The sequence below is a fragment of the Oryctolagus cuniculus genome, chromosome 17 (assembly GCF_964237555.1).
Source record: "Oryctolagus cuniculus chromosome 17, mOryCun1.1, whole genome shotgun sequence".
NCBI lineage: Eukaryota > Metazoa > Chordata > Mammalia > Lagomorpha > Leporidae > Oryctolagus > Oryctolagus cuniculus.
In genome coordinates this window covers 22,983,169-22,998,529 of record NC_091448.1, presented here as the reverse complement: position 1 = coordinate 22,998,529, position 15,361 = coordinate 22,983,169, and the positions used below count along the sequence as shown (strand labels likewise).

Genomic DNA, 15,361 nt, shown 5'->3' with positions numbered 1-15,361 from the left:
GATATTGGGCATGGGGAACAGGAGTAAGGGGTAGATCAGAATCACTATTCCAAGGACTTAATAAGATAAAAAATATTACCTCTCTCACATTATATCGAAGAATAGGACAAAGGGAAAACTGGTCAACAAAATCAAATATAGGTCTAAGTTGAAAGAAAAATATTACTACTTACTTTTGAGTCATAGCTAGAAAATGTAGAGTAAGACTGGCAAAACAATCAATAAATTTAAGAATTCAAATACAGACTACACATTTAAGAAAATCTGCAACAATTCTAAAAATTTTAAAGTAGACCAATATAATAGACATGTATAAAAACCAACATAAACTCAGCATTCCAACTTACCGTAATAGTAGTTCTTTGGGAAGTTTTTTATTGATTACAGCTTCATCGCTATTTGAGAACATCTGCAAAAACAAAATCATTGTGTCAAGTGTTACTTAATACTTCATTACATCCAACTCTTCAGTTTAGAGGTGATTCTCTTAAGAGAGAGCTAAAAAAGTACAGGGAGTATTATAAGTCAAATGTCTTTTCAGACTCTTAGGGCTGAAAAATGTCTTGAAGTATTCAGTGTATTCCTTGTCTTTAGAGAAAAATAACTAGAGACAGTCAGGAGGATGAGATGATATGACAGATACTGTTTTAAGTTGTTTTCATGTGTTTGAATTAACGTTTTTAATTTTCATGCCATCCCTATTATCTTCATTTTGTAAGATAAGGAAACAGAGGTACTGCCAAGGTCACATTACTATGGAAAACTATTCCAAGAGGCCATTTAGATAAAGTCACTTCTAAAATTGGCTCACATTTGCTTGTTTAAAGAAGTGTTCCAGGGCCGGCACTGTGGTATAGCAGGTAAAGACGCTGTCTGTAGTGCCAGCATCCCATATGGGCGCTGGTTCAAGTCCTGGCTATTCTACTTCTGATTTAGCTCTCTGCTATGGCCTGGGAAAGCAACAGAAGATGGCCCAAGTCCTTGGGCCCCTGCACCCATGTGGGAGACCTGAAAGAAGCTCCTGGCTCCTGGATTCGGATCACTGCAGCTCCAGACATTGTGGGCATTTGAGGAGTGAACCAGCAGATGGAAGACACCCTCTCCCATAACTCTGCCTTTCAAATAAATAAATAGATCTTTTTTTTAAAGCCCTTCAGAAGTTTGGAATAGGGAACGAGAATATTTCATGTTTCATAATCACCATCAGCATTCTTGACGTACACAAGTGAGCAATTAATCAAATCACTCACAATGAGCACTTTTCTCTTTTTAAAAATTATTTTTTGAAAGAATTACAGAGAGGGCCGGCGCCGCGGCTCACTAGGCTAATCCTCCGCCTTGCGGCACTGGCACACCGGGTTCTAGTCCTGGTCGGGGCACCGGGTTCTGTCCCGGTTGCCCCTCTTCCAGGCCAGCTCTCTGCTGTGGCCAGGGAGTGCAGTGGAGGATGGCCCAAGTGCTTGGGCCCTGCACCCCATGGGAGACCAGGAGAAGCACCTGGCTCCTGCCATCGGATTAGTGCAGTGCGCCGGCCGCAGCGCACCGGCCGCGGCGGCCATTGGAGGGTGAACCAACGGAAAAGGAAGACCTTTCTCTCTGTCTCTCTCTCTCACTGTCCACTCTGCCTGTCAAAAAAAGAAAAAAAAAAAAAAAAGAATTACAGAGACAGACTGACAGAAAAATCATCTATCAGTTCGTCTACAACCCAAATATTTGGCCACAACTACCAGGGTTGGGCCAGGCCAAAGCCAGAAACCAGAAGCCTCACTCAGGTCTCTACCATGGATGGCTGGGGCCCAATTACTCAGGCTACCTTCTATTGCTTTCCTAGGTGCATCAGCAGGGAGCTGGATGGGAAGTGGAGCAGTTGGGCCTTCAACTGGAGCCCATATGGGATGCCAGTATCATAGGTGGCCTCACCCAACATGCCACAACACTGACCCCCCAAAATGAACACTTTTATACAAAACCACTGCTTATGCCACAAGGAGATCACACCTGTTGTTAGCCTGACTACTAAAGTTATGTAAAAAAGCAACTGCCAGGGGCCTACACTGTGGAGTAGCAGGTAAAGCCTCTGCCTGCAGTGCTGGCAACCCATATGGGCGCCGGTTCAAGACCTGGATGCCCCTCTTCCAATCTAGCTCTCTGCTACGGCCTGGGAAGGCAGAGGAAGATGGCCCCTGCACACAAGTGGGAGACCCAGCAGAAGCTCCTGGGTCCTGGCTTCAGATCAGGCCAGCTCCAGCCATTGTGGTCATTTGAGGAGTGAACCAGTGGATGGAAGACCTCTCTCCCTCTCTCTGCCTCTGTCTCGGCCTCTTTCTAACTTTGCCTTTCAAATAAAAATAAATATTATTTTTCCTTTTTTTTTTTTTAACAGGCAGAGTACACAGTGTGAGAGAGAGACAGAGAGAAAGGTCTTCCTTTTCCGTTGGTTCACCCCTCAATGGCTGCTGCGGCCGGCACACCAAGGAGTAGCCAGGACCAGAACCGGCGCCCACATGGGATGCTGGCGCTTCAGGCCAGGCCTTTAACCCGCTGTGCCACAGCGCCAGACCCAATAAGTATATTTAAAAAAATTTTTTGACAGCTAGAGTCCAGAGAGCTGGACTGAAAGAGCAGCAACTGGGACTAGAACCGGTGCCCCAACCAGGACTGGAACCTGGGATGCCGGCGCCGCAGGTGGAGGATTAGCCAAGTGAGCCACGGTGCCGGCCAAAACTGTATGTTTATTGCTATTAAGTATAGTAGAAACTCCTACTGACCTTATGTAATGAACATTACTGAAAACCCTGTAAATATCAGACACTTATCTGAAAGGCAAAGTTACAAAGATGGGGGAGGGAGAGATGGAGAGCTTCCATTCACTGGTTCACTCCCAGAATGGCCACAATGGCCAGAGCTAGGCCAATCTGAAGCTAGGAGATACTTCTGGGTCTCCTACATGGTGAAGCAGCCCTAGCACTTTGGCCATCTTCCACTGCTTTCTCAGGCATGTTAGCAGAGAGGTGGATCGGAAGTGGAGCACCTGAGACTCAAACGGGAGACCATATGGAATATTGGTGCTACAGGCAGTGGCTTTACCTGCTACACCACAGAGCCAGCCCCTATCAGGCACTTTTCTAGGCAACAGAATACAAAAAAAAAAAAAAAAGAGAGAGAGAGAGAGATTGATTTATTTATTTGAAATAATTATGAACAGAGAGGGAGAGACAGAGAGAGGGGTCTTCCATCCACTGGTTCACTCTCCAAGTGGCTGCAAAGACCAGGGCTGGGCTGGGTGGAAGCCAGGAGGCAGGAGCTTCTTCTGGGTCTCCCACATGAGTGGAAGGGTCCAAGCATTTGGGCCATCCTCCACTGCTTTTCCTAGGCCACCAGCAGGAAGCTGAATCAGAGGTGGAGCAGCTGGGACTGCATATGGGATGCTGGTGTCACAGGCAGCTGCTTTACCTGCTACACCACAACCAGCCATTATCTTTGTTTTTAAAGATTTCTTACTGGGGGCAGTGCTGTGGCGCAGAGGGTTAACACTCTGCCCTAAAGTGCCGGCATCCCACATGAGCACCGGTTCAAGACCTGGTAGCTCCACTTCCAATCCAGCTCTCTACTATGGCCTGGGAAGGCAGTAGAAGATGGCCCAATTCCTTGGGCCCCTGTACCTGTGTGGGATACCTGGAAGAAACTCCTGGCTTCAGATCGGCGCAGCTCCAGCCATTGTGGGAAGGAGGTGGGAAGAGGCAGAAAGACAGATTGACAGAGACAGAAAGCTTCAACCCTCTGGTTCATTCCCCAAATGCCCAGAGTGGCCTGGATCAGGCTATTAGATGGGAACAGGGAACTTTATTCAAGTTTCCCACATGAGTGGCAGGAACCCAATCATTTGAGTTATCACCACTACCACCAGGGCCTGCATTAACAAGAAGCTGGAGTCAAAAGCCAGAGTCAGGTATTGAACCCAGGAACTTTGATGTAGGATTTTTCTCTCTTTCTTTTTTTTATTATTATTATTTTTGACAGGCAGAGTGGACAGTGAGAGAGAGACAGAGAGAAAGGTCTTCCTTTGCCATTGGTTCACCCTCCAATGGCCACTGCGGCCAGCGCATCACGCTGATCCGAAGCCAGGAGCCAGGTGCTTCTCCTGGTCTCCATGCAGGTGCAGGGCCCAAGTACTTGGGCCATCTTCCACTGCACTCCTGGGCCATAGCAGAGGGCTGGCCTGGAAGAGGGGCAACCAGGACAGAATCCGGCGCCCCAACCGGGACTAGAACCTGGGGGGCCGGCGCCGCCGGCAGAGGATTAGCCTATTGAGCCGCGGCGCCAGCAGGAAGACCTTTCTGTCTCTTTCTCTCTCTCTCTCACTGTCTTAACTCTGCCTGTCAAAAAAAAAAAAAAAAAAAATCCTAAAAGTAGACACACAACATTCACTGTTTTCTAGAAAACCCAAATGGTTTCCACTTTTATTCGTGCTATTATTTGTAAAACAAATGTTTCATAAAAGCAACAGAATATATATTTTAGTTTTTTACTATTTCAGCTAAATCCAAACTCTAGGTTTCCCATGCAAAAATATAAAGTTTGTCAAAACAATTTAGATCAAGGATATAATGAATCACAACACATTTGTGAAGGATTTTACATATATGATTTGTAGAGGAAGTGAATGTTTAAACTTTCAACATTCTTAGGTAATTTGATTTCCTATTAACACAGAGATACATGATGATGTATTTTTGTAGTCTATCAACAATTACAAGGAAGTGGTAAAGAAAAAAACATGAGAGTATCTAGACTGTTCTCTTCTTAGTATTTCAAGAAAAGACAACATCTGGAGTTGGCACTGTGGCTTAGTGGGTTAAGCAGCTGTTTGCAATGCAGGTATCCGCTGTGGGCAGTGATCTGATTCCAGGCTGCTCTGCTTCCAATCCAACTCCCTAATAATCCAATGGGAAAGCAATGGAAGATGCCCAAATGCCTGGGCCCCTGCACCCATGTGCGAGACCCAGATAAAGCTCCTAGCTTCTGCCTTCGGACTGGCCCACGAATGGCTGGGGAATAAATAACTTAATCAGCAGACGGAAGATGTCTTTCTCTCTGTGCGTCCTTCCCTCTAACTGCCTTTCAAATACATAATCTTAAAAAAAAAGCGGGGGGGGGGGGGGGGGGGCAACATCACCTAAACAAGCAAGCTGACAATTTAACTACCAAGTTTTCTGTAAGTAGGGAATTCTTTTTTTTTTTTTTTTTTTTTTTTTTAGTAGGGAATTCTTAAATAGGTTTTTTAAAAAGCTAAATGATTTGGTCTGTCATCCATTCATATAATTGTTGATTTGCATGAAATTTTGGTGGAAAAGGGCAGACAGAACAAAGAAAATAAGAAAGAAAGAAAGACTTGTTCATCAGTGACCTCTGCTGCTTAAAGTAACCAAGTCCTAAAAAGAAAAGAATATCTGACCTATATTATTTAAGGCTTATAGAATATGTAACAGAATTCCCAACTGTCATGCATATGGCTATGTGGAAAGAAGTCTTTATTTTACCTGCAGTTAAATATATCTCAGTAATAAAGTCCTGGAAGAAAAGTGATGAGAGCAATTGCAGCAGCGCCTTCAAAGAATGCATGTCATTTCCTTCTTCCTTCCTCCGTTCTACTGCTTAGAATGTGGTTAGGATGATTGGAGCTTCAGTCAAGAGCCACAGTTTTTTTTTTTTTTTTTTTTTTTTTTTTTTTTTTTTTTTTTTTTTTTTTTTACAGGCAGAGTGGACAGTGAGAGAGAGAGACAGAGAGAAAGGTCTTCCTTTGCCGTTGGTTCACCCTCCAATGGCCGGCGCGCTGCAGCCGGCGCACCGCGCTGATCCGATGGCAGGAGCCAGGAGCCAGGTGCTTTTCCTGGTCTCCCATGGGGTGCAGGGCCCAAGTACCTGGGCCATCCTCCACTGCACTCCCTGGCCACAGCAGAGGGCTGGCCTGGAAGAGGGGCAACCGGGACAGAATCCGGCGCCCCGACCGGGACTAGAACCCGGTGTGCCGGCGTCGCTAGGCGGAGGATTAGCCTAGTGAACCGCGGCACCGGCCCAAGAGCCACAGTTTTAAAGACAAACAGAGGAGCTGGTGTCATGATATAGCAGGTTAAGCTGCCACCTGTGACATCAGCATCCCATATGAGGGCAGGTTTGAGTCCCAGCTGCTCCACTTCTAACCCAGCTCCCCACTGATGCAACTGGGAAAGCAGCAGAGAATGATTCAAGCACTTGGGTCCCTCCACCCATGTGGGAGATCTGAATGGAGCTCCATGTTCCCGGCTTTGGTCTGGCCCAGTCCCCAGCTGCTGCAGCCATGTGGGGAGTGAACCAGCAGACAGATCTCTTTCTCCTTCTCTAATTCTGCCTTTCACATAAGTAAATCTTTAACAAAAAAAGATAAGCAAAAAATCTGAAATTGTCTGCACATGACTGAAAAAAATCACATCAGCTGAAAACTGTCTACATTGGACTTTATAAGAAAACAAATTTGGGGCCAGGGTTTAGCTCAATAGGATTAAATCCACAGCCTGCTGTACTGGCATCCCATATGAGCACCAGTTCAAGTCCTGGCTGCTCTACTTCCAATCCAGCTTCCTGTTAATGAACCAGGGAAAGCAGCAGAGGATCGCCCAAGTGCCTGGGCCCCTGCATCCAGCTGGGAGACCTAGAAGCAGCTCCTGGCTCCTGGCTCCTGGCTTCAGTCTGGCCCAGTCCTGACTGTTGTGGGCATTTCGGGAGTGAACCAGAGGATTGAAGATCTCTCTCTCTCTCTCTCTCTCTCAGCCTCTCCTTTGTCTCTGTAACTCTGCCTTTCAAATAAGTAAATAAATCTTAAAGAAAAATTTTTCTGGCATATTTACACTGATTTTAATTTGGGTCCCTGACATATGCAGTAAATTTATGAATGTGCTTTTTTGTTTTAAAATGTATTTTTTAAAAAAGATTTAGTTATTTACTTGAAATTCAGAGTTACAGAGGAGAGGCAGAGTCAGAGAGCGAGTGAGCAAGCTTCTATCCACTGGTTCACTCCTCAAAATGGCTGCAACAGTCAGGACTGGGCCATGCCAAAGCCAGAAACTTCATCTAGGTCTCTCTTGTGGGTGCAGGGACCCAAGGACTTGGCCATCTTCTGCTGCTTTCTCAGGTTTATTAGCTGAGAGCTGAATCAGAAATGGAGCAGCCAGGACTGGAACCGGCACCCATATGGGATGCTGGTGCTGCAGGAAGCAGCTTTACCGGCTATGTGACGGCATTGTCCTTAAAAGATATTCTTTTAAACAAAGAATTACTTGTAATAAATTTTATCTTTGGGGCTGGCACAGTGGTGCAGCAGGTTAATCCTCTGCCTGTCGTGCCAGCATCCCATATGGGCGCCAGTTCTAGGCCAGGCTGCTCCTCTTCTGATCCAGCTTTCTGATATGGCCTTGGAAAGCAGACGATGGCCCAAGTTTTTGGGCCCCTGCACCCTCGTAGGAGACCTGGAAGCACCTGGCTCCTGGCTTCAGATCGGCCCAGCTCCGAAATTCATTTGGGCAGTTAAAATGGTAAATTTTATTATGTGTATTTTATGACAATGAAATAAAAATTTTAAAGTTTTTTTTTAATTAAAGATTTATTTACTTATTTAAAAGGCATAGTTACAAAGAGGGAGATGGAGAAAGAGAGAGAGACATTCCATCTAGTAGTTCACTCCTGAAATGGCTGCAATGGCTGGGGCTGGGCTGGGCCAGGCCAAAGCCAGCAGCCAGGAGCTTCATCCAGGTCTCCCATGTGGGTGCAGGGGCCTAAGCACTCGGGTTCATCCTCCACCACTTTCCCAGGTGCATTAGCAGGGAGCTGGATCAGAAGTGGAGCAGCAGGGACTTGAACTGGCACTCAAAAGGAATGCAGGTGCTGCAAGCGCTGGCTTAACCTGCTGTGCCACAATACCAGTCCCTACAGGTCTTTTTCACATCTGAAATTAGGCTGTATAAATCAAAAGTATTTTGGTAGGGCAGGCATTATAGTTCAGTAGATTAAGCTGCTGACTGGGATATCATGTCCAATATGAGTGCCAGTTCAAGTCCTGGCTACTTCACTTCTGATCCAGCTCCCTGCTAATCTGACTGGGAAGCAGTGGATGATGGCTCAAGTACTTGAGTTGTTGCCACCCACCAAGGAGACCTAGATGGAGTTCTTGGCTCCCGATTTTGACATGACCCAGTCCTGGCTGTTGTGGCCAATTAGGGAGTGGACTACTAGATAGAAGGTCTCTCTTTCTCTGTCTCCTTCTATCACTCAGCTTTTCAAGCGAATACATCTTGTTAGCATTTTTTTCAATAAAAGATATAGTTGAAAGTCAGTAGTTACAGAGAGGGAGAAACAGAGAGAGAGAGAGAGAGAGAGAGAGAGAGAGAGAGAGAGATCTTCTATCCACTAGTTCATTCCCCAGACCGCCACAACAGCCAGGATTGGGCCAGGATTAAGTCAGGAGCCAGGAGCTTCATCCAAGTCTCCCACATGGGTAGCAGGAGTCCAAACATTTAGGTCATCTTTCAGTGCTTTTCCTGGACCATTAGCAGGGAGTTGGATGGGAAGTGAGAAACTGGGACACAAACCGGCACCCATATGGGATGCTGGTGACACAGGGAAAGCCTTTCCTGCTAACCTACAACACCAACCCCTTTTTGGCATTTTTTTGGAATATAAAATGGTGCACATTATAATTCCTGGTTTATTTACGGATGTGTAGTAAAGTATAAACAACTAGAGGAAAATAGAAATTAAAAAGAACTTAAGGACCATTTGCTTCTCTGCAAACAGGTGCCTGCTTTCTTCATGTTATTTTCCCTCCAGCACATGTGCAACAAAACCTGCCTATTCTGTCAAAAAAACAGATGACCTATTCTGCCAAAAAAAAAAACAAAACAAAACAAAAAAACAGATGAATGCCCACTGAAGATGTTACTGATCCCATGAAGTGATTCCTAACCTCCTTCACTCAGTGTGACTCTTCCTTCTCTTAGGATGCCCCAAAGCTCAGAAAGCTTACTGAGTTGCTGTGGTAACCTTCGTATCAGATTGTAAACTGAGAGGAAAGGAACACTGTCAGTTCAGTTCATTACAATACAATCAGCAACCAACACAGTGCCCAGAAATTGCTGAATCAATGAATGTTATTTATCCTTTGGGGATCTGGAAGTACTGTAATCCCTCTTTTTAACTGTAAATTCCCAGCAAGCTTCTCTTGCTTTTTCACTTTGTATCTCCACGGTAGAATGACTTGCAAAAACAAAACAGAAAAGCAATACAAATAATTAATAAATAAGATGTCACTCATTTAGCAAGTAAGATACAAAAAACATAAAATATGCATTTATTTGTTTTCCTTAATTTCTCTCTCAGCAGTTTTAGTGCAAAAGCTCTGAATAAGTTCTCTTGCAGGCTTATTCATAAGTATTTTATTAATTTCAATGCTGTTGTGAATGGAATTATTTTCTTAATTTCATTCCAGCACTGTTCAAATCACCACCTTTCTATCCTCTCATTTTCAACCTGTTTAATATAGTGTGTGTCTCCTCTACACAGGATAAAGCTGAATCTTGTTTTATCCAGTCTGACAATCCATGCCTGCTGAGTGAAATATTTAGCCTATTTCCATTTAAGTATTAATTTGGCTAGACATGTCTCTCATTCTATTTTCTTTTCTTTTTTTATATACATTTAATTTATTTGGAAGGCAGAGTTAGAGAGAGAAGGGGATAGACAGAGAGAAGAGATCTTCCATCTGCGGGTTCACTCTCCAAATTGCCACAACGGCAAGGGCTAAGCTAGGCTGAAGCCAGGAACCAGGACTTCATCTGGGTCTCCCACATGGGTGCAGAGACCCAAGCCCTCTAGCCATCCTCCACTGCTTTCCCAGACACATTGGCAGGGAGCTAGATCAGAAGTGGAGCAGGGCCGTCGCAGCAGCTCACTGGGCTAATCCTCTGCCTTGCAGTGCCGGCACACCAGGTTCTAGTCCCAGTCGGGGTGCTGGATTCTGTCCCGGTTACCCCTCTTCCAGGCCAGCTCTCTGCTGTGGCCAGGGAGTGCAGTGGAGGATGGCCCAAGTGCTTGGGCCCTGAACCCTCATGGGAGACCAGGAGAAGCACCTGGCTCCTGCCTTCGGATCAGTGCAGTGCACCGGCTGTAGCACGCCGGCAGCAGCGGCCATTGGAGGGTGAACCAATGGCAAAGGAAGACCTTTCTCTCTGTCTCTCTCTCGCACTGTCCACTCTGCCTGTCCAAAAAAAAAAAAAAAGTGGAGCAGCTTAATAAAGCTGTACTTATGAAATGCATGACATTTGTATTCCTTAAATAAAAGTCTTCTAAAACAACAACAAGAAAGTAAAGTAGCAGCAGCAGCAGAGCAGCTGGACTTGAATCAGTGTCCACAGGAGATGCCGGTGCTGCTGGCAGCAGCTTAACCCACTTCAACACAACACCAGCCCATCTGTTGTCTATATGTCTCGTTTATTCCTCTTCTGCTGTCCCCTGGTACACATGTACACACACACACCGTGGTTAAGTCACTGCTTGAGATACCCACACCCCCGATCAAGAGTGCCTGGGTTTGAGTCCTGTCTGTGTTGCCAATTCTAGCTTCCTGCTAATGTACAACTTGGAAGGCAGTAGGTGGTGGCTTAAGTAGTTGGCTCTCTGCCACCCATATGGGAGATCCAGATTTAGTTCCCAGTTCCTGGTTTTGGCCTGGCCCAACCCCAGCTATTATGGGCATCTACTGAGTGAACCAGGAGCTGAACAATCTATCTTTCAAATAAATAAACTTTTTTAAAAATGTATTTCTTTCAGTTAGTTTCTTAGTGTTTAATCTAGAAATTATAATATGTAGTTTAATTTGCCACAATCTATTTCAGCTCACCACTAATTAAATCACTGCAAAATATAAACTTTGCTACAAAAGAACTCTATTTTTTCCTTTCTCCTTTATTATGTTACATACTTATCTCATAAACCCAAAATTAGTTTATTATTGTCTTATGCAAATATATTTTAATTCAGTTACGATAATAAGAGAGCAGGATTTATCCACATACATGGAGAGATTTATTACAGGAACTGGCTCACAGAAAGTCAGTAGTGCAATTTAATCTGAGTTTGAAGGCCTAACAACCAGGGAGGGGACCTGGTAATATTTCCAGAGTCCAAAGGCCTGAGAACCAGGAACTGATGTCCATGGGCAGAAGAAGATGGACATCTCAGTTGAAGGAGGAAAAATTTTTCTTTTCCTACACTTTTTTTTCTATCAAGCCCTCAATGGATGATGCTGGTCCACAGCTCTTAGTCTACCGATTCAAATGCTAGCCTGCTGCAGAAATGCTCAAAGACATATCCAGAAACACTGCTTTATGAGAAATTCACATAACAGAATAAATCATTTTGAAGTATGTTTAGTGTCACTTAGTGCATTCACAGTGCTGTGTAACTATCACTTCTTTGGGATCTCAGAACACCTTGGTTCCCTTAAGTAATCACTTCTTACCCAATCATTTCCCATGCCCCTAGGCTACCAATAATCTGCTTTCTGTAGATGGATTTTCCTAGCGTGGATGCTTCCTATAAGTGAGTCCTTCAATCTTTTATGTGTGGCTCATTTCTCTTTATTTTTTTTTAACATTTATTTATTTATTTCATAGGTAGAGTGATAAGAGTTAAGAGAGAAAGATCAAATTTCAACCCACTGGTTCACTACCCAAATGGCCACAATGGCTGGGGCTGGGCCAGGGCCAAAAAATCCATCGGGCTCTTCCATGTGGGGGGCAGGGATCCAAGTACTTGGACCATCTTCCATTGCTTTCCTAGGGCCATTAACGGGAAATAGGATTAGAAACAGAGCAAGCTGGAATTTGAAATGGAGCTCTGATGTGGAATGCTGGAGTCGCAAGTGGTGGCTTAAACCGCTGACTGCTTATTTCTCTTTTGCAATGCTTTTGATGATTATAGACATTGTACTGTCTCAGCACTTCATTCCTTTTTTATGACCAAGTAATATTCCACTATATGTATTCATATATAACACATTTTGTTTATAAAATACATGCCAATGGGCATTTGTGGTGCTTGGACTTTTCGTTATTTTGAATTTTGCTGCTATGAACATTTGTATACAAGTATTTTCATGAATACCTGCTTTCAATTTATTTGGTATAGATCTGGGTTATATGGTATTTCTATAACTTTTTTTAAGAAACAAACCGTCTTTCACAGTGCCTTCACCACTCTACACTGCCATCGGCAAAGTACAGGTCCAAATTTTCCTATATCCTTGCCAACCTCTGTTATTTTTTTTCTCCTTTGTTAACTTATAGCTATACTAGTGATTGTAAAACAGCATCTCATTAGGATTTTGATTTGTTTTTCCTAATGACTAGTATTGTTGAATATTTTTCATGTGATAGTTTGGCTATCTTTGGAGAAATGTTTATTCAGATTCTTTACTCTTAAATACTGGGGTATTTTGTTGACTTGTTAAGACAAGAGTTCTTTATTTATTCTGGATCCTTGGCCCTTATTACATAATTGGCAAATAATTTCTCTTTGGTTTTCAGATTGTCTTTTCACTTTCTTGAGAGTATAAGTTGATACATAGTTATAGAATTCTTTTTTAAAAATTTTTAATATTTTACCTATGCACAATTAAGGGGTTTAGTGTGATAACTCAATACATGTACACAATGCATAACGATCAGATCAGGCAGAGTGAGACACCAGTCAGTGTTCCTTGATGGTCTTTTCACACTCAGAGGGAAATGCAGAGAATGCCAGTCAGACTCCGCTTTGTCCTTTCTGGGTCTAGTTTTCTTTCTGAATGTTGCCTCTGTGACCATCAGTAGCCCCAAACTACTGTTACCTGAGGATCAGAGAGATAGTAGTTAGAGTAATAGTATTTTTTTAAAGATTTTATTTATTTTATTTGAGAGGTAGAGTTACAGACAGTGAGAGGGAGACACAGAGAGGGTCTTTCCTCCATTGATCCACTCCCCAAATGGCCGCAATGAGCGCAGGCCCAAGGACATGGGCTATCCTCTGCTGTTTTCCCAGGCCATGGCAGAGAGCTGGATTGGAAGTGGAGCAGCCAGGACTTGAACGGGAGCCTCTATGGAATGCCGGCATTGCAGATGGAGGCCTTACCCGCTACCCCACGGTGCTGGCCCAGAAAATAGGGGTTAATTATAGGAATTAGACTCTAACACAATTGTGGGAAGATCTGGAAGGGAGTTAGAGAATCAGAGACGAAGCCATCAACTAACTAATTTGATAAAACAAGTATATTTAACTGCTAGCGAGATGCTGTGAATGGAAGTCTCTGGAGAGGGCTGTAGGAGGCTGTTGCTCTGTTAGATGCATATGATAAAATAATGGGAGAAATAAGTTGAAGACAGAAATGCACATTTTGCAAAAAATTCAGAAAAAATGCTGGGCCTCGAACTGCTGGACTGGAAAACAAAAATGATTCCACCAGCGCCGCAGCTCACTAGGCTAATCCTCCGCCTTGTGGCGCGGGCACATCGGGTTCTAGTCCCGGTCAGGGCGCCGGATTCTGTCCCGGTTGTCCCTCTTCCAGGCCAGCTCTCTGCTGTGGCCAGGGAGTGCAGTGGAGGATGGCTCAAGTGCTTGGGCCCTGCACCCCATGGGAGACCAGGATAAGTACCTGGCTCCTGCCATCGGATCAGCGCGGTGCGCTGGCGGCAGCACGCTGGCCACTGGAGGGTGAACCAACGGCAAAGGAAGACCTTTCTCTCTGTCTCTCTCACTGTCCACTCTGCCTGTCCAAAATAAATAAATAAATAAAGGTTCCTTGTCTTCAGTCTCTCAAGCCAATAAGATTCTCAACATAACAAATCCCCTCCAGATAAATATCCAATCAAAGGTGTGACTATGAAATCCTTTTAAGACCTCAAAAAGATTTAAGATCTTGCATAGCTGATGCTCTTAGCTAGACAAAAGAAGGTTGAAGTATACCACAGGACCTGACACTACCAGATTGGTTATGTCTTGAAACAAACTATGGATACCAGACAGCTTTTGGGACATAGAATGAACCAAGTCAGATCCAATAAAATTTAAAACATTTTATAGAAGTTGTACCAACTGGATTAAAAGGTAACAGTTCAAAATGAAAAGAAGCTATGAGTCCCAACATTCTATAGGAAAGAAGTACACTGAGAAAGTACTTGGATTCATAAGATGTTTCTTAAATAAAAGGGAAGACTTCTCAGCAGAATTAACAGCCCCAACTACAGAGCCAGGAGCCACAGAGAACAACGTATTAGGGAACCACGTCCAGGAAGCAGAACAAGGCCCCGTCAGGGAATACTTCCTGCTCCTGGACTGGGTGACTCTAACATGTGCCCGCTGGATTTCAGGATTGTTAGGGGCCAACAACTGCAATATGCCTTCCTTTTCTCTCCTGAGTGAGTCTATTGCCATTATTCTATCCCTGTGACAACTCCCAATTGTCGGGAATACGGAGCATATCCTTTCTTTTCAACTTACAGACCTTTGGATCAAGACAAACTGCAACTGAGGAACCCTCTCCACAACTGAATCTGATGTAAACAAAAGTATTCAAATTAATTTTTGGGGGGGGGGGATAAGACTCTGGAGGTATTGGATGGGGCTGTTTTATATGTGGCAGGAATGTGAACCATTGTGGCCAGGTCTGATCGTGGCATAAACGTCCCCACTTGTCAATTATGTCTCAATAAAGATTAAAAAAAAAAAAGTTTTGCCCAACCAGAAGTCTTCTAGTTGTAGTCTGTGAGCTTTTAGTGTGATCCCAATTGTCCTTATAAGAGGAAACTGGTGGGGCAGTGCTGTGGCATAGCTGGTCAAGCTGCCATCTGCAGTGCCAGCATCCCAGTTGCTCCAATTCCAATCCAGCTCCTTGCTAATGTGACTGGGAAAGCATCAGAGGATGGCCCTGGAGCTTGGGCCCCTGCACCCACGTGGGAGACTAGATGAGGTGCCTGGCATTGGCCTGGCCCAGCCCTGGCTGTTGTGGCCATTTTGGGGGTAGACCAGTGGATGGACGATCTCTGTCTCTCCCTCTCTATAATTCTGACTTTGAAATAAACAAAAATAATCTTAAAAAAAAAAAAAAAAAGAAGAAACTAGTAATGGGGAGAGATGTCATTGATGACCAGAACTATATTGTGCGTTCAGTCTACTTTGGAACCAAAACAAATTCATAAATCCACTTACAAATCACAACTTTGCTTTAGTAAGGTAAAATCATTATTTAAAAAAAAAAAAAAAAAAGATCCACCTTCATTATTTTAAAAAATTGGTCTAG

The 15,361-nt window shown here is 44.0% G+C and overlaps 1 protein-coding gene across 3 annotated transcripts in view; it reads right to left on the bottom strand.

Moving 5' to 3' along the window:
- The window catches only part of FBXL20 (F-box and leucine rich repeat protein 20), a 123,356-nt gene that overhangs the window by 73,145 nt on the left and 34,850 nt on the right, over nt 1–15,361 (bottom strand). For all 3 annotated transcript variants that reach the window (XM_002719337.5, XM_051824905.2, XM_051824904.2), the window contains exon 2: nt 348–409. In XM_002719337.5, coding sequence (XP_002719383.2) covers nt 348–409 — 62 coding nt within the window. The remainder of the gene's footprint in view (nt 1–347; nt 410–15,361) is intronic.